This window comes from Haematobia irritans, chromosome 5, assembly GCF_050003625.1.
Source record: "Haematobia irritans isolate KBUSLIRL chromosome 5, ASM5000362v1, whole genome shotgun sequence".
NCBI classification, from domain to species: Eukaryota; Metazoa; Arthropoda; class Insecta; order Diptera; family Muscidae; genus Haematobia; species Haematobia irritans.
The window spans coordinates 35,744,442-35,768,958 of NC_134401.1; the positions used below are offsets into that span (position 1 = coordinate 35,744,442).

Consider the following 24,517-nt stretch of genomic DNA (forward strand, 5'->3'; position numbering starts at 1 on the left):
TTGACCTCCTATTGGAGGAGCAAAATTCATCCGATCCCTTTCAAATTTGGTACGTAGTGTTAGTTTATGACCTTTAACACCCATGCAAAAATTTGTTCATATCGGTCCATAATTCTATATAGCCCCTACATAAACCGATCCCCAGATTTGACCTCCGGAGACTATTGGAGCAGCAAAATTCATCCGATCTGCGAAAATTCGTCCATATCGGTCCATAGTTATATATAGCCCGCATAAAAACCGATCCACGGATTTGATCTCCGGAACCTCTTGGAGGAGTAAATTTCATCCGATCCGGATGAAATTTGGTACGTGGTCTAAGTATTTAGTCTTTACAAGCCATGCCAAAATTGGTCAATATCGGTACATAGTTATATATAGTCTTCAGATAAACCTATCCCCAATCACACAAAAATCAGTCCACACCAGTTCATAATTGTATATAGGCCCCTTATAAAGCGACCCCAATATTTCAATTCGGCTCTCTAATTACCGCGCAAAATTTCATATCCGGTGGTAATTATTTTTACACTTCCCTATATTCCATATACCGGGTCAAGAATTGAATTATACTGTGGATGACAGTCTTAAGTAGAAGTTTCTACTCAATCCATGGTGGAGGGTACATAAGATTCGGCCTGGCCGAACTTTCGGCAGTATGTACTTGTTTTCTTCACATTTTGTAAGACTGAAATGGGGGAAACAGAAAGTTGGAAAATAACCTACACTGAGTAAAAAATATACTTTGAATACAAAATTTTTATTTGAAATTGAGAGCACCAGCAAGAAAATCAATCATACATCGTAATGTTGGTAATTGGGTTATCATTCAGGAACAGGAGAAAAAACTTGGTAATCTCAAGTAAGCTATATGAATTTTAATATGAGATATATGAATTTTAATGTGACAACCTCTACTCTGCCATCAAACTCACCAAACATGCAGTGTTACGTCTTTGGTTTTTTCTTGAATTTTATTTTTTAACGTTTACAGCAAGATTAGGTCGATTTTCCCCTTGTTTTTTAATTGAAATTATCTATTTTATAGTTTATATTTTATTTTTTTATATTTTTTATAATTTACTCAATGAAAGGCCACATGTACGTATAAGTATTATTAATTAATTAATAATACTTATACGCCCTCCATACCACTTAATTAGTAGTCAAACAGTTGTGTTTTTTTTATTAACAATTATATGTTTTAGAGAAACCTGATTTAAATATATGTTGCTTCTTTAAATACCAAAATCATAAGTAAATCAATTTTTTTTAATCCCAGTAGGGTTTTTTTGTAGTGTACAGAAATAAGCAAATTTAAGCAAAACAAATATTTTTAATTTAAAAATAAATTTTTATTTTTCTTAACTAATGGAATATTTGGCATATTATTTTTTTATCATACTTTGTGACATACATAAATTAAATAACAATCAAACTAAATGATTTAATTGTAATTAATGGCTAATAAAAATTACTTAAAAATTAAACAATAATAATAACAACTAAAATATCTAAAAAAAAAAATAAACAATTATTGTTTCATTACAATTATTCTACATATGTTATATAACAATTATATATATAAAATAGAAATTATTTACTATAAACTACACCTGACTATATATCGTTGTCTTTGTTATTTGTTTACTGGCAGTATAACCACCATCTCTGAATTCCATTTATGTTGCATACCATGTGGTACGATTCGATGTCAATGATTCCTGATCACTTTCTGGTTTCGGAACAATCCACATATTTCCTATACCACTATCCGTACTAAAACGATTCGAATCTCGAAAGAGTGATAGATTGGCAGGTTTAGGATGTATATGATCTTCTCCATGTTCCAGGGCCAATTTCTCTTTAAATCGTTGACGCTCTTCTTCGGCATAAGAGCTTATCATCTCGCGAATCAAATCTAACCATTGTTCTATCAGAGCTGCATCTCCAATAAAATCACATTCCTGTTTCTTACGATTCTCATAGAAGAGGGTAAAGGATTTGGTTTTGGGTGTTATGCCCACATGTTCACAGGGATAACGACCATGGAATATTAATTGTTTACCCTTTATCTCGGTGTAGATAATACATTTGTCGAAGATGAATACCTTGGAACGATAGGTACGTTTTAGGGTATGATCGACTACAGTGAATTCGCTGACCTTGCGAAATTTACCCTGATAGGCGGTATTGAACTAAGAAAGGGGGGAAGATGAAGAAAATAAATTAGTGATAAATTTTTAGAACATTTAGGATCGATGGGTGATATTTACCTCATGGGTTTCACTCAGACATACGATATCATTGATGATCTCCGATTCATTGATAGTGGTCAAAAGAGTTCGCAGCTTCTTTTCCAAACGACAGCATGACTCAATGACAGGTTTCAAAACAAAATCACGGTTTTTGAATAGGGTCTGAAATGAATGAAATAAAAAAAGTTTTTTAGCTTACGATTTTAATTAAGCGCTGTTGGGCCATATTTCATGAATTGCTTCCCATTTTATTTATTTAAATTTGATTACAATTAATTTATTTAAATTTTAATTTAACTGGAACAGTAACAGTAAAAGTTTTGCCACGATTTTCTTGAATAATTTCATTAATATTTTAGGTCAATCGATATAAAAGATTGGTCCTTCATAAACGGAAGGCCACTTGGACGTATAAGTGTTATTAACTAATTAATAATACTTATACGCACTCTATATCAATAAACCAGTAGACCAAAATTTTTAGTAAATTTCAATATTTTTATTAAGGCGGGCATGCGTAAAAGTGAAAATTAAATATTTTTAACTTAATATAACATACATGGGGAGAACATGAAATGTCTAAAGCGAAATAAATTTTGATAAAAAAATAATTAATTGAATGAATTACCCCCATTTTCATGAAGCTCCGTTAGTGCTACATTAGCTAACGAACTTTTAAACCGTACTATAGACATATCTGTCATCCCGCCAATATATTCTATATATCAATTAGGCACCTAACTGCTAAAAATTTTTCAGTTAAAGTTAACCGGAGAGATGATATTTCCATTTTGCTTTCTGTTAACTGGGAGTTAAAGTCTAACGGAGCTACATGAAAATGGCCGTTAATCTTTTAATTGAAAATAGTTTAAAGATAAATTATTACCATAATTAAAAGTATATTAAATATACATATTAAATATATAATTCATAATAATCTTCAATGGGGCAGTTTTGTTAAAAAATATCTATACAAATATAATATTTCGAACATTTTATTATCTTTTCTACGATATCCTACAATAGTTTGGGTCATCAAACCACTAGTCTTCAAATTATCCACCTTACATTGAAAGTTTATAATACTTATAGGCAGCAGTGTCCCCATATATGCAATAATCTCTAAATAATGGGAGTTATGCAGTGCGTATAAGAATTATTAATTAATTTATAATACTTATACGCAGTAGCGTCCCCATATATGCAATAATTCTCTAACTAATGGGAAATTGTTATACCCTCCACCATAGGATGGGGGGTACATAAACTTTGTCATTCCGTTTGTAACACATCGAAATATTTGTCTAAGACCCCATAAAGTTTATATATTCGGGGTCATGGTGAAATTCTCAGTCGATCTAAGCATGTCCGTCCGTCCGTCTGTTGAAATCACGCTAACTTCCGAACGAAACAAGCTATCGACTGAAACTTGGCACAAGTAGTTGTTATTGATGTAGGTCGGATGGTATTGCAAATGGGCCATATCGGACCACGTTTACGTATAGCCCCCATATAAACCTATCCCCAGATTTGACCTCCGGAGCCTCTTGGAGGAGCAAATTTCATCAAATCCTGTGGAAACTTGGTACGTGGTGTAAGTATAGGGCCTCTAACATCCATGCAAAAATTGGTTCATATCGGTCCATAATTATATATAGCCCCCATATAAACCGATCCCCAGATTTGACCTCCGGAGCCTGTCGGAGGAGGAAAATTCATCCGATCCGTTTGAAATTTGATATGTGGTGTTAGTATATGGTCTCTAACAACCATGCAAAAATTGGTCTATATTGGTCTATAAATATATATAGCCCCCATATAAACCGATCCCCAGATTTGGCATACGGAGCCTCTTGGAGGAGCAAAGTACATTCGATCCGGTTGAAATTTGGCACGTGTTGTTAGTATAGGGTCTCTAAAAACCATGCAAAAATTGGTCTATATCGGTCCATAAATATATATAGCCCCCGTATAAACCGATCCCAAGATTTGACCTCCGAGGCCTCTTGGAGGAGCAAAGTACATTCGATCCGGTTGAAATTTGGCACGTGTTGTTAATATAGGGTCTCTAAAAACCATGCAAAAATGTATCCATATCGGTCCATATTTATATAGAGCCCCCTTATAGGCAGATTCCCAGATTTGATCTCCGCAGCCTCTTTTAAGAGAAATTTTCATCCGATCCGGTTGAAATTTGCTACGTGGTGTAAGTATATAGTCTCTAACAACTATGAAAAAATTAGTCCATATAGGTCCATAGTTATATATAGCCTCCATATCAACCGATTCCCAGATTTGACCTCCGGAGCCTCTTGGAGGAGCAAAATTCATCCCTCAAATCTGGGACCTCAGGACCCTCTTGAAGGAACAAAATTCATCCGATCCGGATGAAATTTGGTATGTGGTGTTAGTATATGGTCTCTAATAACCATGCAAACATGGGTCTATATCGGTCCATAAATATATATAGCCCCCATATAAACCGATCCCCAGATTTGACCACCGGAGCCTCTTGAAAAATACATCCGGGACCATATGTACAATAATTCTACAAATAATTGAAAATTTTGAAGACTAATATTGTGATCTCCCCACAAGTCTGCAAATTACGTCATTTCCTTGAGAGTATGTAGGGCGTATAAGTATTATTAATTAATGAATAATACTTATTCGCATAAGTGTCCCTATTTGAAATATTTTTTCAAAATATGGTAAATGTTAAAGACAAATATTGTGATCTCACCAAATGGTAGAATATAATGGCCAACATCGAAAAATTTTCTTTTTCTGAAAAATATTGCTTACATCAGATATGTTTATATAATTAGACCTACAACTGATTTCAAATACGAGTATGTAAATTTTATTCACAAATCAATTAAAATATCTTCTCAGCGATATCCTACAATAGTTTGAGGATATCAAATTACCAGGCTTTATTTATTATGTATGTTGTACGTATAAGTACTATTAATTAATTAATAATACTTATACGCATAGGTGTCCATATATACAATAATTCTACAAATTGCCATTAAAATGATTTGTTGAGCGTTGTTAAGTTTTAGATTAGCTTAAAGGTGAAGTTTTTAAATTTCCCCATATTTTTATCCAAGTAATTTATATAATAACAAGTATATACGGCCGTAAGTTCGACCAGGCCGAAGCTTATGTACCCTCTACCATGGATTGCGTAGAAACTTCTACTGAAGACTGTCATCCACAATTGAATTACTTGGATTGCGGTAAAACTTGCCGATGGCAAGGTATCTTCCTAACACCGTCTTCTTAATTGCAAGGTAGTCCATACGTGGTATATATTAAACTAAAAAAAGGCCGATTAAATAAGTATATAATTAAGTTTGACAAAAGTTTCTATAGAAATAAAATTTTGACAACATTTTCTACAGAAGCAAAATTTGGACAAAATTTTCTATAGAAATAAAATTTGGACAAAATTTTCTGTAGAAATAAAATTTTGCAAAATTTTCTATAGACGTAAAATTTTGACAAAATTTTCTTAGAAATAAAATTTTGACAACATTTTCTATAAAAATAAAATTTTGACAAAATTTTCTATAGAAATAAAATTTTGACAAAATTTTCTATAGAAATAAAATTTTGACAAAATTTTCTATAGAAATAAAATTTTGGTAGATTATTTTTGGCTCGAGTGGCAATCATGATTATGAACCGATATGGACCAATTTTTGTGTGATTGGGGATCGGCTATATAATATGGACCAATTTTGGCATGGTTATTAGCGGCCATATTTGTTGAGCGTTGTTAAGTTTTAGATTAGCTTAAAGGTGAAGTTTTTAAATTTCCCCATATTTTTATCCAAGTAATTTATATAATAACAAGTATATACGGCCGTAAGTTCGACCAGGCCGAAGCTTATGTACCCTCTACCATGGATTGCGTAGAAACTTCTACTGAAGACTGTCATCCACAATTGAATTACTTGGATTGCGGTAAAACTTGCCGATGGCAAGGTATCTTCCTAACACCGTCTTCTTAATTGCAAGGTAGTCCATACGTGGTATATATTAAACTAAAAAAAGGCCGATTAAATAAGTATATAATTAAGTTTGACAAAAGTTTCTATAGAAATAAAATTTTGACAACATTTTCTACAGAAGCAAAATTTGGACAAAATTTTCTATAGAAATAAAATTTGGACAAAATTTTCTGTAGAAATAAAATTTTGCAAAATTTTCTATAGACGTAAAATTTTGACAAAATTTTCTTAGAAATAAAATTTTGACAACATTTTCTATAAAAATAAAATTTTGACAAAATTTTCTATAGAAATAAAATTTTGGTAGATTATTTTTGGCTCGAGTGGCAATCATGATTATGAACCGATATGGACCAATTTTTGTGTGATTGGGGATCGGCTATATAATATGGACCAATTTTGGCATGGTTATTAGCGGCCATATTCTAACCCCATGTTCCAAATTTCAACCGGATGAATTATGCTCCCGGAAGAGGCTCCGGAGATCAAATCTGGGGAACGGTTTATATGGGGGCTATATATAATTATGGACCGATAGGGACCAATTTTTGCATGGTTGTTAGATACCATATACTAACATCGCGTACCAAAATTCAACCGAGTCGGATGAATTTTGCTCCTCCAAGAGGTTCCGGAGGTCAAATCTGGGGATCGATTTATATGGGGGCTATATATAATTATGGACCGATATGGACAAATTCTTGCATGTTTGTTAGCGATCACATACTAGCACCACGTTCCAAATTTCAACCGGATCGGATGAATTTTACTCCTACAAGAGGTTCCGGAGGGCAAATCTGGGGAACGGTTTATATGGGGGTTATAATTATGGACCGATATGGACCAATTTGTGCATGGTTATTAGAGACCATATACTAACACCACATACCACATTTCAAACGGATCGGATGAATTTTGCTCCTCTAATAGGCCCCGAAGGTCAAATCTGGGGTCGGTTTATATGGGGGCTATATATAATTATGGACCGATATGGACCAATTTTTGCATGGTAGCTAGAGACCATATACTTACATCACGTACCAAATTTCAGCCAGATCGGATGAAATATGCTACTCTTAGAGGCTCCACAAGCCAAATCTGGGGGTCTGTTTATATGGGGCTATACGTAAAAGTGGACCGATATGGTCCATTTGCAATACCATCCGACCTACATCAATAACAACTACTTGTGCCAAGTTTGAAGTCGCTAGCTTGTTTCGTTCGGAAGTTAGCGTGATTTCAACAGACGGACGGACGGATATGCTTAGATCGACTCAGAATTTCACCACGACCCAGAATATATATACTTTATAGGGTCTTAGAGCAATATTTCGATGTGTTACAAACGGAATGACAAGTTAATATACCCCCCCATCCTATGGTGGAGGGTATAAAACTTATTCCAATATAAATCTCAACTTACCGTAATGAATTGTGTCAACAATAAAGGATAACGAGCCATACGTTGAATGGGTTGCACCAGAAAACTATTAATGCCCAATTTATCGTCCAACTCGGTTTGTATTAGCTGTATAGGGAAGCGTTAAAGAGAATTTTATTGTAAATAAATGTCATCACAAATCATATCTCTATAAAATTACCTTAAAATAATTTTTATAAATATCACATAATTTCAAGGAACTTTGTTTGTTCATTGTAAACAAAACATAGCCATAAAAACAATGTTGCTGAAAAAATAAAATAAAATAAAAAATTAAATTAATAATAATTAATACAATTAATAAAAACAAAATGTTATTATAAAATTTATTTTTAAATTTAATTTATATTTATATTCATTTTGAAGCCACTTTCTATATATTTTATACTCAACTTTATCTTACCTCTATATAATGTAGAAATTCATCAAATAATCGTTTCAAATCATGGCGATTTCTATGTAACATAGGTAAAAATTCATCACGATGAAATTCGGCTAATTGTTCCACATTTCCAAGGAGGACATATTTTTTGCCTCTCAAGCCCATGGGTAAATCTTTACGTTCGAATATATTGCCATAATTACTAATGCCAGTCCATAGATTCTCCACATAGGTTTCTTCGGTCTTTATCAATTCATCCAATATGGGTTGTATACATCCATAACCCTTATCACGTAATTCAATTTGATCCTCATCATCAGGGTCGCTAGAAAATTGAAACATCAAATAATTTTCAATTATTTTTTAAAGACATTGAGATAAGACGGATTTAACTTACGCCAATGTGGCTCGTAGCGAATTATATTTTTCACCTCGTACACGTAATGTTTGTGTAGCACCTATTTCGGTTAAAGGGCGTGATCGAAAATTTCTGAAAAAAAATTAAAAAATTATTTTTGGGATTATAGGAGAACATATAATAGAGAAATAAAATCGGAGAAATTTGATTATATAGTAACATGGACCAAATAAATAAAATAGTAAAATTCGCAAATTATGATAGGTCTTAAACAAAATGACACTTTAACTCTAATTCGAGAAGAGGTATTTAATGGTCCATATTTTTAGGAAAATTTGGTTACTCCAGGGTTTATAAATGAAATCATCAATGTGGAATTTTTGATAAAAAAAGATATATTGAAATATTTCTGACATGCCATAATCTTTTCTACAGTTTTGGGATATCAAAATACTAGTTTTCAAATTATTTCATTAAATTAAGAGTTACGTAGTGCGTATAAGTGTTATTAATTAATTAATTAATAATACTTATACGCATAAAAGTGCAATATTTCTACAAATAGTGGGGAAATTTGTAGACAAATTTTCGATAGAATATCATAACCAAAAAATTTAGAAAACTACATTACATTGATTGTACAAGTATTATTAATTAATTAATTATTAATTAATATATATAATTAATTAATCATACGCATAAGTGTTCGTATGTGCAACGATTCTATAAATAATAGGAAAAATGAATTGCCTCCTATTCCATCTCCTTTCATTTGGTTTTGTGTTTACTTCGATATTTGAAGTTGAGTTAAATTATTGACGACAATATCCTTCTAAAAATTTCTAACTTCTAATTATGTCATTACATTGAGTGTTATGGAGTGCGTATGAGTATTATTAATTAATTAAAAATATTTATACGCTTGAGTATCCATATGTGCTATATTTCTAAAAATAATGAGACAAATTTAAGATCAATATTGTGGTGGTTTTCTTAGAGAAAATCATGATCAAAACCCAAAATTTCTTATAAGATGGTCAATCTGTAGGTTCATAGCGATTGAACCCTATTTTCTATACAAATAGGATTTTTTTATAGAAATGGATATTATAATTTTTACAAATTTTATAAAAACAACAATTTCCAAAATTTCTAAAGAAATTTTACAACTTTGACAAAATTTTCTATATAAATAGAAATTTTGACAAACTTTTTTTACAGGAATTGAAAAGTTGACCAAATTTTCCTCAGAAAAAGAAATTTTGGCAATATTTTCAATAGAACCAAACCTTGAGAAAAATGTCTATAGGAAAAAAATCTTGAGAACATTTTTTGGTATAAAAAGAAAATTATTTAAAAAAAAAAACAACAATTTTGGCATAAGTTTCTGTATAAAAAAATATAAAATGTATAAAAACAAAAATTTTGACAAAATTTTCTACAGAAATTTTGGCAAAAATATCAATAGAAATAGACATTTTGTTCCATAGAAATCGAAATTTTGACAAAATTTTCTATAAAAATAAAAAATTTGGCCAAATTTTTACAGAAATAGAAATTTTGTTAAAATTCTCTATAGAAAAAAAAATTTTGAAAAAATTTTCTATAGAAAAAAATCTTGAGGAAATTTTTCTGTATAAAAAGAAAATTTTACAAAATTTATAAAATTTGACATAATTTTCTGTAGAAAAAAATATTACATTTATAAAAACAAAAATTTTGAAAAAAAATTTCTATAGAAATAGACATTTTGATAAAGTTCTATATAAAAAGAAAATTAAAAATTTTTTCTAACAAAAATTTTGGCATAACTTTCTGTAGAAAAAAATTTTCTACAGAAATTTTGGCAAAAATTTCAATAGAAATAGACATTTTGTTCTATAGAAATAGAAATGTTGACAAAATTTTCTATAAAAATAGAAAATGTGGCCAAATTTTTACAGAAATAGAAATTTTGATCAAATTCTCTATAGAAAAAAAAAATTTGAAAAAATTTTCTATAGAAAATAATCTTGAGGAAATTTTCCGTATAAAAAAAAAAATCCGTAAAAAAAACAAACATTTTGACATAATTTTCTATAAAAAAAAATATTACATTTATAAAAACAAAAATTTTGAAAAAATTTTCTATAGAAATAGACATTTTGCACAAAGTTTTATATAAAAAAAATTAAAATTTTTTAACAAAAATTTTGGTACAACTTTCTGTAGAAAAAAACATAAACATTTATAAAAACAAACATTTTGACAAAATTTTCTACAGAAATGTTGACAAAAATTTCAATAGAAATAGACATTTTGTTCTACAGAAATAAAAATTTTGAAGAAATTATTATCCAGGGAGTATATATGACCTTGGTTGGATGGGCAATTGGAGGATTCCATCTTCCTTCATCTCGGGGTGATGTTCGGTAGTGTAGATGCAGTCCGTTTTTTTTTTTTATTGGTACGGTCGTTAGGATGGAGTTGGGATGAACTCATACCCAGGGTAGTCCGGTTGAGTTAGCTGGCCAAAACAAGCATCTCCAGCGCCAAGCGGCACGTAACAATATTGTTGATGTTCGGGTGATATTTAACCCACCCAACCATGGTCATATATACTCCCTGGATAATAACTCCCTGGGTTTGAGTTCACCCCAACTCCTGCCTAACGACCGTACCAATAAAAATAAAACGGACTGCATCTACACTACCGAACATCACCCCGAGATGAAGGAAGATGGAATCCTCCAATTGCCCACCCAACCATGGTCATATATACTCCCTGGATAATAATTTCTTTTATGACCCCTGATGATAAAATTTTCTATAAAAATAGAAATTTTTACAGAACTAGAAATTTTGATAAAATTCTCTATCGAAAAAAATTTTAAAAATTTTTTCTATAGAAAAAAAAAATTTAAGGACATTTTTCTGTATAAAAAGATTATTTTACAAAATTTATAAAAGCAAAAATTTTGACATAATTTTCTGTAGAAAAAGAATTTATAAAACAACAAATTCTGACATAATTTTCTGTAGAACAAAATATAAAATTTATAAAAACAAATTTCGGACGGTTCAAGTGTGGTTTTTGTTGGGTTTAATAAACTGCCTGAATTTATTCTGATAATTGGTTGATAGTTTTGCTGCAAGTAGAGGATGCTGATGAGGAATGTGGTAATTCCGAAACGCGCGTCCATCCAACCATCTTGCAGTCTATAGGGCTTTGCCCAAATAAATTTGACAAACATTCTTTTCCTCTGTTGGTTAAGCTACAATTGTAGTTTAGTCAATGTATGGTTTAAAGCTGCAATAAAAAAATCAACAAAACAAAAATTTTGAAAAAATTTTCTATAGAAATTTTGGCAAAATTTTCTATAAAAATAGACATTTTGCACAAAGTTCTATATAAATAGAAATTTTGACAAAAATCGACAAAACAAAATTTACAGATATAGAAATTTTGATAAAACTCTCTATAGAAAAGAAATTTTGAAAAAAAATTTTCTATAGAAAAGAATTTTGAAGAATTTTTCTGTATAAAAGAAAATTTAACCAAATTTATGAAACCAAAAATTTTGACATAATTTTCTAAAGAAAAAATTATCAAATTTAAAACAAATTTTAAAAACAAAAATGTTGACAACATTTCCTAAAGAAATTGACATTTTGCACAATGTTCTATAGAAACAGAATTTTTTACAAAATTTTCTATAGAAAAAGAAATTTTGAAAAAACTTTTCTATAGAAAAAAATTTTGGGAGATTTTTTTTCTGTACAAATAAAATTTTACAAAATCTATAGAAACGAAAATTTTTGACATAATTTTCTGTAGAAAAAAATTATAAAATTTATAAAAACAAAAGAATTTTCTACTTTCTATAGAAATAGACATTTTGCACAATGTTCTATAGAAAATTTTGTCAAAAATCTTGTGGAAATTTTTCAGCATAAAAAGAAAATTTTGCATACAAGCATTTTGACAAAAACTTTTATTACAATATTTATTCGAGCTTATTGGACAAGAAGATTAAAGGAATTGATACTATTAAGTTATTGAAAAGAAAGACCAGATACCAATCTACACAAGCCTGACTATACACATGTTTCATCGCTGGCTAATTCGAGTTTCCATAGCCTTTATTACAGATCTGGCGCGGGGAAATTAATTTAAATTTTGGGTCTTATATGCTAATTTCTTATGGAAATTACATTAATATTGTAATAATGAGTAGTATAAATAATTTGGACTTTAAACTAACCTTCATTGAAGCAGGCTAACATGAAAAATAGAAATAAAATTTTCGAAAATTCATGGAATAATGGCAAGAATGACCTCCAGTACGTATAAGTATTGTTAATTAATTAATAATACTTATACGCCATCCATACCGTTGGCCCCTAAATAATATTTTAATACAATAATTAAACCAAGCTTCCCTCAAGTATCGTCCCATGTGGTGTACAGGATGTGGTAAATTTCTAAATAGAAAGCCAATTCTTAAAACTAAAGTCATTTTATTATAATATATATTTAGAATTATCATAAATAAATATTTAGTGTCTACGTACGTAAACTATATCTACAAACAACTATCTGATCGTATTTATCTATCTAGACATGGACTGTATTATTTATAACATGTTTGTGGTATGAATCATTGAAAAAGCAAACTTTTCAAATAGACGACAGAGATAAATAATGCAAATGGCAAAAGAGGCAATAAACCAAAATCTTATCACATTCTAATTTGTCGACAATATGTAGGGTATTTACCCGCTCTTATCGGTGGTACTTTTTTTTTACCAAAAAAACAGAAATAAACTTGGGTGCTCAATATGGGAATAATTTTAGAAAGGAAGCTATTGCAAAAAGAGTACTTAATACAATATATACCATTTGATTTATATAAATAAAAAAAGTACCATAATACAGATTCAATAACAAAAGAGGATAGGATGGTGAAATGATTCATACAATGAAATATTGTCAAATTTTCAAGAACAAGTCAAAACCAGAAGTAACACCTATTTCAGAGCTAACATATGCTACACAAGGCGTGGATGGACGAGGTACTTCACTTTTTCTATAGAAATAAAATTTTATATCAAAAATTTTATCAAAATTTTATGTCTATAGAAAATTTCGTAAAATTTTATTTCTATAGAAAATTTTGTCAAAATTTTATTTCTATAGAAAATTTTGTCAAAATTTTTTTTCTTTAGAAAATTTTGTCAAAATTTTCATTTCTATAGAAAATTTTGTCAAAATTTAAAAAAAAATTATCAAAATTTAATTTCTATAAAAATTTGGTCAAATTTTATTTCAATAGAATTTTGTCAAAATCTTATTTCTCAAAATTTTATTTCTATAGATAATTTTGTCAAAATTTTATTTCTATAGCAAATTTTCTTAAAATGGTATTTCTATAGAAAATTTTCTCAAAGTTTTATTTCTATAGAAATTTTTGTCAAAATTTTATTTTTATAGAAAATTTTGTCAAAATTTTATTTCTACTGGAATTTTTTGCAAAATTTTATTTTTATAGAAAATTTTGGTAAAATTTAATTTCTTTTGGAAATTTTGTCAAATTTTATTTCTTTTGGAAATTTTGTCAAAATTTTATTTCTTTAGAAAATTTTGTCAAAATTTTATTTCTTTAGAAAATTTTGTCAAAATTTTCATTTCTATAGAAAATTTTGGCAAACTTTTATTTCTATAGAAAATTTTGGCAAAATTTTATTGTCAAATATTGTCAAATTTTCGAGAACAAGTCAAAACCAGAAGCAACACCTATTTGAGAGCTAACATATGCTACAAAAGGCGTGGATGGACGAGGTACTTCACTTTTTCTATAGAAATAAAATTTTATATCAATAATTTTATCAAACTTTTATTTCTGTAGGAAATTTTATCAAAATTTTATTTCTATAGAAAATTTCGTAAAATTTTATTTCTATAGAAAATTTTGTCAAAATTTTATTTCTATAGAAAATTTTGTCAAAATTTTCATTTCTATAGAAAATTTTGTCAAAATTAAAAAAAAAAATTATCAAAATTTAATTTCTATAAAAATTTGGTCAAATTTTATTTCAATAGAATTTTGTCAAAATCTTATTTCTCAAAATTTTATTTCTATAGATAATTTTGTCAAAATTTTATTTCTATAGCAAATTTTCTTAAAATGGTATTTCTATAGAAAATTTTTTCAAAGTTTTATTTCTATAGAAATTTTTGTCAAAATTTTATTTTTATAGAAAATTTTGTCAAAATTTTATTTCTATTGGAAATTTTTGCAAAATTTTATTTTCATAGAAAATTTTGGTAAAATTTAATTTCTTTTGTCAAAATTTTATTGCTTTTGGAAATTTTGTCAAAATTTTATTTCTTTAGAAAATTTTGTCAACATTTTCATTTCTATAGAAAATTTTGGCAAACTTTTATTTCTATAGAAAATTTTGGCAAAATTTTATTTCTATAGAAAATTTTGTCAAAATTTTCATTTCTATGGAAAATTTTGTGAAAATTTTATTTCTTCAGAAAATTTTGTCAAAATTTAAAAAAAAAATTATCAAAATTTAATATCTATAAAAATTTGGTCAAATTTTATTTCAATAGAATTTTGTCAAAATCTTATTTCTCAAAATTTTATTTCTATAGATAATTTTGTCAAAATTTTATTTCTATAGCAAATTTTCCTAAATTGGTATTTCTATAGAAAATTTTCTCAAAGTTTTATTTCTATAGAAATTTTTGTCAAAATTTTATTTTTATAGAAAATTTTGTCAAAATTTTATTTCTATTGGAAATTTTTGCAAAATTTTATTTCTACAGAAATCTTATTTCTGTAGAAATGTTTGTCAAATGTTATTTCTAAAGAAAATTTTGTCAAAAATTTATTTCTATAGAAAATTTTGTCAAAATTTCAATTCTATAGAAAATTTTGTCAAATTTTTATTTCTAAAAAAATTTCTCAAAATTCTATAGGAAATTTTGTCAAAATTTTGTTTCTTTAGAAAATTGTGTCAAGATTTCATTTCTAATGCTGTCAAAATTTTATTTCTAAAAATTTGGTCAAATTTTATTTCAATAGAATTTTGTCAAAATCTTATTTCTATAGAAATTCTTCTCAAAATTTTATTTCTATAGATAATTTTGTCAAAATTTTATTCCTATAGCAAATTTTCTTAAAATGGTATTTCTATAGAAAATTTTCTCAAACTTTTATTTCTATATAAATTTTTGTCAACATTTTATTTCTATTGGAAATTTTATTTTCATAGAAAATTTCGCCAAAGTTTTTTTTCTGTAGAAACTTTTGTCAAAATTTTATTTCTATAGAATATTTTTGTCAAAAATTTATATCTTCAGAAAATTTTCTCAAAATTGTATTTTTTTAGAAAATTTTGTCAAAATTTTATTTCTACAGAAAATTGTGTCAACCTTTTTTTTCCATTGAAAATTGTGTCAACATTTTTTTATTGAAAATTTTGTCAAAATTTTATTTCTGTAGAAATTTTTGTAAAAATTAAAACAAAAAAATTACCAAAATTTAATTTCTATAAAAATTTGGCCAAGACTTTATTTCTATAGAAAATTTTGTAAAAATTAAAACAAAAAAATTACCAAAATTTAATTTCTATAAAAATTTGGTCAAATTTTATTTCAATAGAAAATTTTGTCAAAATTTTATATCTATAGAAAATTTTGTCAAAATCTTATTTCTACAGAAATTATTCTTAAAATTTTATTTCTATAGAAAATTTTGTCAATTTTTTTTTCGATAGAAATTTTTGCCAAAATTTTATTTTTGTACAAAATTTTGTCAAAGTTTTTTTTTCTGTAGAAACTTTTGTCAAAATTTTATTTCTATAGAACATTTTTGTCAAAAATTTATATCTATAGAAAATTTTCTCAAAATTGTATTTTTTTATAGAAAATTTTGTCAAAATTTTATTTCTGTAGAAAATTTTGTCAAAATTTTATATTTATAGAAAATTTTGTAAAAATTAAAACAAAAAAATTATCAAAATTTAATTTCTATAAAAATTTGGTCAAATTTTATTTCAATAGAAAATTTTGTCAAAATTTTATATATATATAGAAAATTTTGTCAAAATCTTATATATATAGAATATTTTGTCAAAATCTTATTTCTACAGAAATTATTCTTAAAATTTTATATTTATAGAAAATTTTGTTAAATTTTTTTTCGATATAAATTTTTGCCAAAATTTTATTTCTGTAGAAATTTTTGCCAAAATTTTATTTTTATAAAAAATGTTGTCAAAGTTTTTTTTTCTGTAGAAACTTTTGTCAAAATTTTATTTCTATAGAACATTTTTGTCAAAAATTTATATCTATAGAAAATTTTCTCAAAATTATATTTTTTATAGAAAATTTTGTCAAAATTTTATTTCTGAAAATTTTGTCAAAGTTTTATTTCTATAGAAAATTTTGTTAAATTTTTATTTCTATAGAAAATTTTCTCAAAATTGTATTTTTTACAGAAAATTTTGTCAATTTTTTTCTATAGGAAATTGAAGTACCTCATAGTTGGAGATGAATATTTTGCAAAATCTACCAAAACATCGAGAATTCTACCCATCAATAAAAAATCTACCCTTTTTGGTAGATTTTTTTCCATAGGAAATTGAAGTACCTCATAGTTGAAGATGAATATTCTGCAAAATCTACCCTTTTTGGTAGAATTCTAACAATTATGGCAAACGTGTCTACCGGTCCACCGAAAACGACATTTTCACGAAAAGCGATAATCGATGTAAGAAGATAAACCGGTCCACGCAAGTGGATAAAACCGTATATTCCTGAGAGGTATCCGAATGAGTTCTTTTATTCCCGTGCGTAGAAAATAAAAGACAGATCAACGTTTTTCGATCCCCGAAAAAGCAGTTGATGCATTCAGAATGGAGATACCTCAATCAGAGTGGCCAAAGTGCTTCGACAATTGGTTCAAACGCGTGCATAAGCGTAACGATCTTAATGGAGAATATTTTGAAAATCAATAAAGCCATTATCGATGTATAATTAAAACCCGGTACTCACCTAGGGAAATCTTTGGTTTGTAATTTACTTTGTCCCGCCTTGTGGTCCTCCTTACTATTGGTTTTTTCCGAATCATTCCCTTCAACACTGTCTGCTTCATGGCTCTTTGAATGATTGAAAAATGGTGCCAAAAATGTGGTATTCATTGCTGCCACTGGTGGCACATATTCTCCAGCTAATGATGTCCGCTTATATTCGGTACTTTGTCTTACCCTATCCTGGCTCGACCTTCTACCAAAATCATCATCCTTTGATAACTCTGCACCTTCTTCTGCTTCATCCGCTACATCATGTTCAATACCATCCACATCATCTTCAGATCTTTCCTCATCGATACTTTGATGAAATGCCGAATACCGTTTGGCCAATACTGATCCTTCATTACCCATACCTGTAGATCCTGCGGAAATTTCATTCACCGAATATGATCCCGATTGTGAGGAAGATGAAACTGAACTGGGTGAAGGAGATTTTGTGGAGCGATAATTAAATCGCTTTTCACTGTTCAACAGTGATTGTGTTGAATGCGATTTAAATTTAGCGGCGGCAAAACGTTCCGATGTTTGGTAATTCTCAAACATTAAACGTTTCTGTTTAACATCCAAAAAGGCGGGATCTGGTGAATCGGGATCTAAATCTTCATTCTGTGCTGGATTATTATTAACTACTGCTGCAGCTGATGGACTTTGTGTTATTTCATCTATAATTATTGCTGCTGAACTCACAATGGCAGAGTCACTTGAATGATTTTTCTTCATTGGTTTGTGGTTAACCGTGGTTTCTATGGTGTCTGAGCTAATCGAATAAGACATTGGCATGCGACTACCCGATGCCAGTGGTGTACAGGGCTGGGAATAACTGATGTGACCATTGTTATTATTGATAGTCTCCGTATTGCTCGAGTCATTAAGTCTGGAGTCTAGTGAAATATGGCTTTCAGTACTTGGCCGTCTGCGATTGGATCCACGTTTATTAAAATTACGATTGCTTAAATTTCGTTCTCGACGAAATGGTCGAGGACTTTCAATATCGGCCATTTTGGTTTAATGTGGGAATTACGTTACACTCTAATGTGTGATTTTCAAATATTCCAGCTTATTGACCTGAAAGATAGAAAGAAAAATTTATTAGATCGCATTTTTTGATCAAGACAAAAAATAAGGCCACAGAAACATTAAAAGTTCAGATAAATTTGTATACCCTTCTGCAATGAATGACTCCCATATCCTAGTGTGATTATTTAATAGCTTTGAAATATTGGTCTTGATCTTGGTCTGATCTCTTTGAGTCCATATATCAACATTCGTCCGTCCGTCCTTTGCCTATATTGCCATATTGAAAATTAATTTTCTTTATATACTCTGTGAAATTCCGGATATTCCTTGAGAATTCATACATTTCGAAGCGTTTCAAAATACTTGTCATCGCAACTGCTTTGCAATCAGTCATCGACAAAAAATTCACACATTTCGATATGAAGTGCAAATCTATTTATTTAAAAATATATATGCAAATATTTGTAACTGATTGTCAAATGAGCTTGCTTTCTTTGCAATCGATAGCTAGTGTACTAATTAAACAAATGACTAATTTTTGGTCAACCAAAGAACAAAAGCCAGTGCAAATCTACTTTTAAAGTTTACTGACCGTTATTGATATTATTTGTTTACTTATTATTCCGTTGTATTCAAATGAATTTTGAAACCCCTGAAATTGACGAAAACAGCAAAATTATATTGATACAAATATGTCAACAAATAAGAACTAATTAAAGTCCAACGAAGCGGGCTATATACTTGAATTGAAGGTTTTATACCCATTGGGGGATATTAGTAAAACAAAGGACTTGTTCCAAATTTTTGGGAAGATTTGTTATTTTTTTGATATTATTGTTATTTGACATACGATTCGCAGGTTTAACCTTACACCAAATTTGAATAAAATCGATTAATAAAACCTAGGAATACGAGGGTTGCCTTTTATTTGGTGGTATAGGGCAATCCTAGTGTGGCAATCTTCAAACCTTTATCGTAAAGCTTGGCACTTTTGGGCTACGATGTCCATTTTTGTTATTTACAGCAACTTAAACGATTAACGATCAGCAACTCAACAGATTAAAGATCTCGCCCTAAAAATTGGAATTAAATCGAGAACATTTTCGTACGACCATTTTTTACAATTTTCAACGTGGATTAACTCAACAACAGTACATCGATGAACTCTTTTCAATTTTTGGCGATTCAACACCATCAAGGACCAGTGATATGGAGAAGTCAAGCGAGGTCGTAGTTCAATCCAAGACGAAATTCGTGAAGGTCGTCCAAAATCAGTTTTTATTTCGCAAAAATCAACTGGAACTGCAATTGTAAGATCGTAATGTCACATATCGTAAGATTAAGACAACCTTGGGCATTATTGAGGTCACCCTACAATATTGCATGGATATTTGACCTCAAACAAATTTGTTCGCATTGAATACCACACAATTTGTCAAATCGCTTCAAAGAGGGTCGAGAGTAGAACACGGTTGCCACAGTTGGTTCTGCTATAAATGCTAAATTTTTTAGTGTTTGGTCGATTGGTAGAATTCTTGATATTTTGGTAGATTTTGCACAATATTCCTCTCCAACTAAAGAGTACTTCATAAATTTTCCATAGAAATAAAATGTTGACAAATTTTTCTATAGAAATTAAATTTGACAAGCTCTTCCAGGGAAATAAAATTTTGACAAAATTTTTTATAGAAATAAAATTTTGACAAAATTTTCTATAGAAATAAAATTTTAACAAAATTTTCTATGGAAATAAAATTTTGATAAAATTTTCCTTAGAAACAAAATTTTGACAAAATTTTCCATAGAAACAAAATTTTGAAAAAAATTTCTATAGAAATAAAATTTTGGCAAAATTTTCTATGGAAATAAATTTTTGACAAAATTTTCTATGGAAATAAATTTTTGACAAATTTTCCTACAGAAGTAAAATTTTGACAAAATTTTCTTTAGCAATAAAATTTTGACAACATTTCCGATAGAAATAAAATTTTGACAAAATTTTCTATAGCAATAAAATTTTGACAAAATTTTCTATAGAAATAAAATTTTGACAAAATTTCCGATGCAAATAAAATTTCGACAATTTTTTTTTTCTATAGAAATAAAATTTTGACACAATTTCCGATTGAAATAATTTTTTTTTTATAGAAATAAAATTTTAACAACATTTTCTATAGAAATAAAATTTTAACAAAATTTTCTATAGAATAAAATGTTTGACAAAATTTTCTATAGAAATAAAATTTCGCCAAAATTTCTATAGAAATAAAATTTTGATAAAATTTTCAATAGAAATAAAATGTTGACAAAATTTCTTTAGCAATAAAATTTTGACAAAATTTCAATAGAAATAAAATGTTGACAAAATTTTCTATAGAAATAATTTCTTTTGCTTTTGTTATTGTTGGTTTATTCTTCAATCATTATTGTTGTTTTGATTTCAGCTTAAAAATATGCATTGACTAAACTACAAGTGTAGCTTAACCAACAAATTTATTTGGGCAAAGCCCTATAGACGGCAAGACGTTTGGATGTACAGCTGTTTCGGAATTAACACATTCCTCATCAGCATCCTCTACTTGCAACAAAACTATCAACCAATTATAAGAATAAATTCGGGTAATTCACTCAAGCCAAAGTAAACTACACTTGAACCTCCCAAAAAAAAGTTTTTGATAGTCGGTACTGACCAACAAATTTGCAAGCATTTTTCTCTTCCATTGCCAAAGTCAAATCATCTATTTGAGTGCAGTTGGCTGGGAAATTTTGACAAAAATTTTCTATTGAAATAAAATATTGACAAAATTTTTTATATAAAAATAAAATTTTGACAAAAATTGCTAAAGAAATAAAATTTTGACAAAATTTTCTATAGAAATAAAATTTTGATAAAATTTTCTATAGAAATAAAATTTTGACAAAATTTTCTATAGAAATAAAATTTTAACAAAATTATCTTTAGCAATAAAATTTTCACAGATTTTTCAAAATTTTCTATAAAAATAAAATTTTGACATAATTTTCTATAGAAATCAAATGTTGACAAAATTTTCTATAGAAATAAAATTTAGACAAAATTATCTATATAATAAACGCTTCTTTAGAAATAAAATTTTGACAAAATTTTCTATAGAAGGTTCGAAAGGTTCGAGTGTGGTTCACTTTGGGTTTAATGAACTACCCGAATTTATTCTGATAATTGGTTGATAGTTTTGCTGCAGGTAGAGGATGCTGATGAGAAATGTGTAGTTCCAAAACTTGCGTCCATCCAACCATCTTGCAGTCTATAGCGCTTTGCCCAAATATATTTTGACAAACATTCTTTTCCTCTGTTGGTTAAGCTACTCTTGTAGTTTAGTCAACGCAATGGTTTTAAAGCTGAGATCATAACAACAAATATGATTGAAGTACAAACCACCAATTAAAAACAAAAACGAAAGAAATAAAATTTTGACACAATTTGCTATAGGAATAAAATGTTAACAAAATTTTCTTATCAATAAAAATTTCTTTTGTAATAAAATTTTGACAAAAAATGTCTATAGAAATAAAATTTTGAGACAATTTTCTATGGAAATAACATTTTGACAACATTTTCTAAGGAAATAAAATATTGCCAAATTTTTTAAAGATATATAATATTGCCAAACATTTCTAAAAAATGAAATGTTGACAAAACTTTCAATAGAAATAAAAGTTTTCAAAATAATTCTTTTGCTGAGTAATTTTTGGGTAATTTTTTTCCAAATTTTGATAGAATATTTTTGGCTCGAATGGCAGGGTGTCCAGAGGGTGTCCAAAAGCAAAAGCAACACCGGTTAACTGGATGCAATTAAAAAAATATTTGAACAAATTCGGAATATATGCTTGAAGCAGAATATGTTTGGGAATATATGCTAAAGAAGCGATTTTTTTTGTATAAATAAAAATGACAGGTACACATGACTTTTCTTTTATGGTCCGCTCTTTACATTATTTAAAAGCCACCGGTTATAACTTTTCAATCGTAGTTTTTATTGTTTTCTTCACGCTAATATCATATCATCGATTTTATTATATTCTCACTCACAAATTTATGTGATTTGCTTGGAATTTAATCCTTTATATCCAAGGGTTTTAGGGGGCTGTAATTTATACCGTCATAAAATACCTTACACTTCGTTGATGGAATTTCCTAACTACGCACATTGGCGAGTCCAAAGATCTATTATTAACAATTCTATACACATGTCAATTCGATTCACACAAAATATACGAAATACATTTCCGTCTATATGAATTTATTTAAAATGCTCAAACAGCAAATCATGCTAATATTTCCATATAATTTACACTACCATCACAAAATCGTAAGCAGTATTTTTTTTTTTATAAAATTCATGTTCTTGACTTGTCCAATGGTGTCATTATTTAGGAAACGGTAGGATTTCATTTCAAACAAAATAAAATATACCACGTTCAGTTGACAAAATAAAAACAAAAATGCTTTAACAACACTTTGAGTTGTATTTACTATATATGTTTTTTTATATATATATTTTTTTGTGGTTGTATTTTTTTTTGTATTTTTCATTGTTTCATTTTTTTATTTGATTTTTTTTTTTGTTTGTTTTTATTTCATATACTGCATTAATTTGCAAACACAACATGAACAAGCTTTTATTTTTATATGCATTAATTTTTTAAGTAAATTACGTATTATTAAATTTTTGTTTGTGTTGTTGTTTTTTTTAATGAGGTTTGTTTAATTTCAATAATCACATATAATAAACATAAAGATTAAGATATTTACATTTTAAAAATACTTTCGTATAGAGTTTCTTTGTTTCGTTATTCTTATATTAAAACTGAAAACAAGATTTCTTTCTATTGTTGTATTTTATTTCAGATATTTTGTGAAATCAATTTATTTTAGTTATTTTTAGCACTTGAATCACGTAGTTAACCGTGCGAAATGTCAAAAATTACTAATTTAGAATTCATTAAGCTTAAAACATTTAGGTGCTTCTTTCCATTCACACAGCTATTTTTCATTAATAGCCCTCTTCATATCAGTGAGTATGAGATCTGAAGAGAATGAGAGAGAATGCATGAGAAACACAATAATATTGCAACAACATGGTAACCTAACGGAAGTGTTGATAACATTCAACAGAGAGAAAGAGAGAGTATTAAAAATCGAACAAAGTGAATGTCAACTGAATGCTAGAGTATGAGATAGCATTTCTAGCACTCGACTATAGGAATTCTTAATTAATTGGCTCTGTAAGCAAATATCAAATAGCATAAATTAAAACTAAAGCTAAATTATTTTAAATTTGCATTTGTTCCTTATTTCCATTTCCATCTTAGTAATCATTTTAAAAATAACATCAAAAATATTAGGCCAAGCAAACGATCTTCTAACGATTTCTAAAAATCCCTTGTAGTGTTATTGATTGAAGATTATAGGGTCTCAGTAGATACCGTGCACAGTGGGTGGGGAGGAGCCCATTTGTTGACATAACAGCTAATAATGGTGTGTTACCTCTTGCAAGCTCTTTCCGGGAAAAAATTTTCCCAAGAAAAACTTTCAAATTATCTATTTTTCAAAAAATGTTTTACTGACATTTTTGAGTAAACGAGCGACTTCCAATAAAAATCTGAGATACAGTGAAACCTCGCAAACTTGGACACTCTGAAAACCGGACACCTTCCAAATATAGAGAGTTGTCTGGGGACGTTTGTTATATTAACACATTAAAATTAACCTCTCAAACCTGGACACCTCTCAAAGGTGGAAAAAAATTTAGGCGACCGTGGGTGTCCACCTTTCAGAGGTTTCACTGTAATTATAAAAAATTCTCGGGTACACGAACGATAAAGCATCTTAAATATTGTCATAGTCTCTCAAATATTCAGTCAAAATTAATATATAATTTAATTAATATGCATTTTAACTTTTGGAACAAC

The 24,517-nt window shown here is 28.4% G+C and overlaps 1 protein-coding gene across 2 annotated transcripts in view; it reads right to left on the reverse strand.

The window, feature by feature from the left end:
- Positions 1-1,333: 1,333 nt before the first annotated feature.
- Positions 1,334-24,517, reverse strand: part of LOC142238358 (uncharacterized) — a 37,983-nt gene continuing 14,799 nt past the window's right edge. Inside the window, exons 1-8 of one of the 2 annotated variants that reach the window (XM_075309972.1) lie at positions 23,358-23,521; positions 17,511-18,613; positions 8,501-8,593; positions 8,125-8,428; positions 7,882-7,968; positions 7,704-7,808; positions 2,277-2,420; positions 1,334-2,198 (exon numbers count right to left, since the gene is read on the reverse strand). In XM_075309972.1, the coding sequence (XP_075166087.1) occupies positions 1,683-2,198; positions 2,277-2,420; positions 7,704-7,808; positions 7,882-7,968; positions 8,125-8,428; positions 8,501-8,593; positions 17,511-18,547 (2,286 nt within the window). In that variant the 5' untranslated portion in view covers positions 18,548-18,613; positions 23,358-23,521 and the 3' untranslated portion in view covers positions 1,334-1,682. Of the gene's footprint in view, positions 2,199-2,276; positions 2,421-7,703; positions 7,809-7,881; positions 7,969-8,124; positions 8,429-8,500; positions 8,594-17,510; positions 18,614-23,357; positions 23,522-24,517 lie in introns of those variants that run through there. The other variant, XM_075309971.1, reaches the window with a different exon arrangement.